This window comes from Otolemur garnettii, unplaced genomic scaffold (genome assembly GCF_000181295.1).
Source record: "Otolemur garnettii isolate 467f Iridium unplaced genomic scaffold, OtoGar3 scaffold00077, whole genome shotgun sequence".
NCBI classification, from domain to species: Eukaryota; Metazoa; Chordata; class Mammalia; order Primates; family Galagidae; genus Otolemur; species Otolemur garnettii.
Window position 1 is genome coordinate 2,413,509 of NW_003852472.1, and position 1,877 is coordinate 2,415,385.

The 1,877-nt window shown below is 40.1% G+C and overlaps 1 protein-coding gene across 1 annotated transcript in view; it reads right to left on the minus strand.

The window, feature by feature from the left end:
* Window positions 1-1,110, minus strand: part of BCL7B (BCL tumor suppressor 7B) — a 21,005-nt gene extending 19,895 nt beyond the window's left edge. Inside the window, exon 1 of the mRNA XM_012807884.2 lies at window positions 915-1,110. Coding sequence (XP_012663338.2) covers window positions 915-1,037 — 123 coding nt within the window. The 5' untranslated portion in view covers window positions 1,038-1,110. The remainder of the gene's footprint in view (window positions 1-914) is intronic.
* Window positions 1,111-1,877: the final 767 nt, after the last annotated feature.

The window sequence follows — 1,877 nt, forward strand, 5'->3', positions numbered from 1 at the left end:
CCAGCTCAGGTGTTATGTGGCTGGCACTTTAGCCACTTGAGCCACGGGCGCTGAACCTATACTGTACATTTCTGTTCTACATACTTTTCTGTGTTTTATATTTCAAATTTTAGAAAAACAATCTGGTTATTTATCATCCAAAGAATGTATAGATAAATGTAACTGTAAATAAAAGAATACAATTTGAGAGTCAAAATGATAATTCTACTACATTTACAGGTACGTGGAATGTTCTCAAAACCAAGGTTGTATAAGAGACTAGGAACAGGCTTATAGCACAGTGCTATATGTATACAAAAGTTCTGTAAAACACACACAAACACATATGAAACAATGATATATACTTTTCAAGAATATATAAATATCCAAATAAATCCATGGAAGATCAAAAAGGCATATATCAGAACCAGAAAGGTATATATAGATATAACATACAAACAATTTATCTGTGTAATACATATAATATGCATACTACAGTGGGTGGCTAATCAGGTAACAACAACTATCAGCCAACTTTCTCCTCAGGAGCCAAATAAATATTCCAGGCTTTGTGATCCTTTAAGTCTTATGAAAGCTACTCAATTCTGCCATCTTAAATTCAAAAGCTGCTATCAATAATAAGAAAACTGGTAGGTGTAGTTGTGTTCCATTCCAATAAAACTATACTGACAAACATAGGGAACAGGCCCGGGCTGTAGTTTGTCAAGCCCTGAGAAAGCAAGTTGAACTAAGGGAAAGAAAGAAAGGAAGAAAATAATGAAAAGGTTTTACATGGACCAGTGAGAAAGGCTGCCTTCAAGTATTTTCAACTCAATTCCAGAGAAAAATTTTCCTTTAGAATTAAGAAGCAATCAAAGAAAGATTTAAAAGAAAAAAGGTACCTTTATCTTGTTTTGATTTTCTTCCACACTTACCTCCTTGCTGTCTGTCACAGGAACCCACTTAAATATCCTAAGAGATGTGTCACCCACAGTCACCCACTTTTTCTCCCTAAAAGAAAGACACTGCTTAGCACTGATAAAATAATAAATTATCATAAAACAATGATTTTTCTGTGTATAATTTGTGCTTTTTTACTTCTCAGCAGATCATTCCATCAATCTGGAATGTCTTCTGAACTTCTTCATCAAATTATACATTATGTTTTGGTACAACAATCATCTATTCCAAAAAGACTTCCCTTTCAAATTCCTTTTTTCTTTGTCCCCCCCCCGCCCCAAGATGGCTTCTCACTCTGTTGCCCCAGGCTAGAATACCCTGGTGTCACCACAGCAACCTCAAACTCCTGGGCTCAAGTGATCCTCTTGCCTCAGCCTCCCAAGTAGCTGGAACTACAGCCGCCACCACAACACCTGGCTAGTTTTTCTGTTTTTGATAGAAACAGGGTCTTTCTCTCTCTTTTTTTTTTGAGACAGAGTCTCAGTTTGTTGCCCTCGGTAGAGTGCTGTAGCATAACAGCTCACAGCAACCTCCAACTCCTGGGCTTAGGCGATTCTCTTGCCTCAGCTTCCTAAGTAGCTGGGACTACAGGTGCCAGCCACAACACCTGGCTATTTTCTGTTGAAGTTTGGCTGGAGCCGGGATCAACTCACCACCATCGGTATATGAGGCCAGCACCTAACCCACTGAGCCACAGGCGCCACCCCAGGGTCTCACTCTTATTCAGGTTAGTCTCGAACTCCTGAGCTCAAGCAATCCACCTGCCTAGGCCTCCAAGAGTGCTAGGGTTACAGGTGTGATCTACCGTGCCTGGCTTCCCCCTTAAATTCCTCTGGCTCTGAATCCCCTACTTGCCACCTTCTCTCACAGACAAGGCACCAGAGCCTTTCTTCTCTCCTAGACTACACCACATAGGGTATCATAACATTTTCAAATTC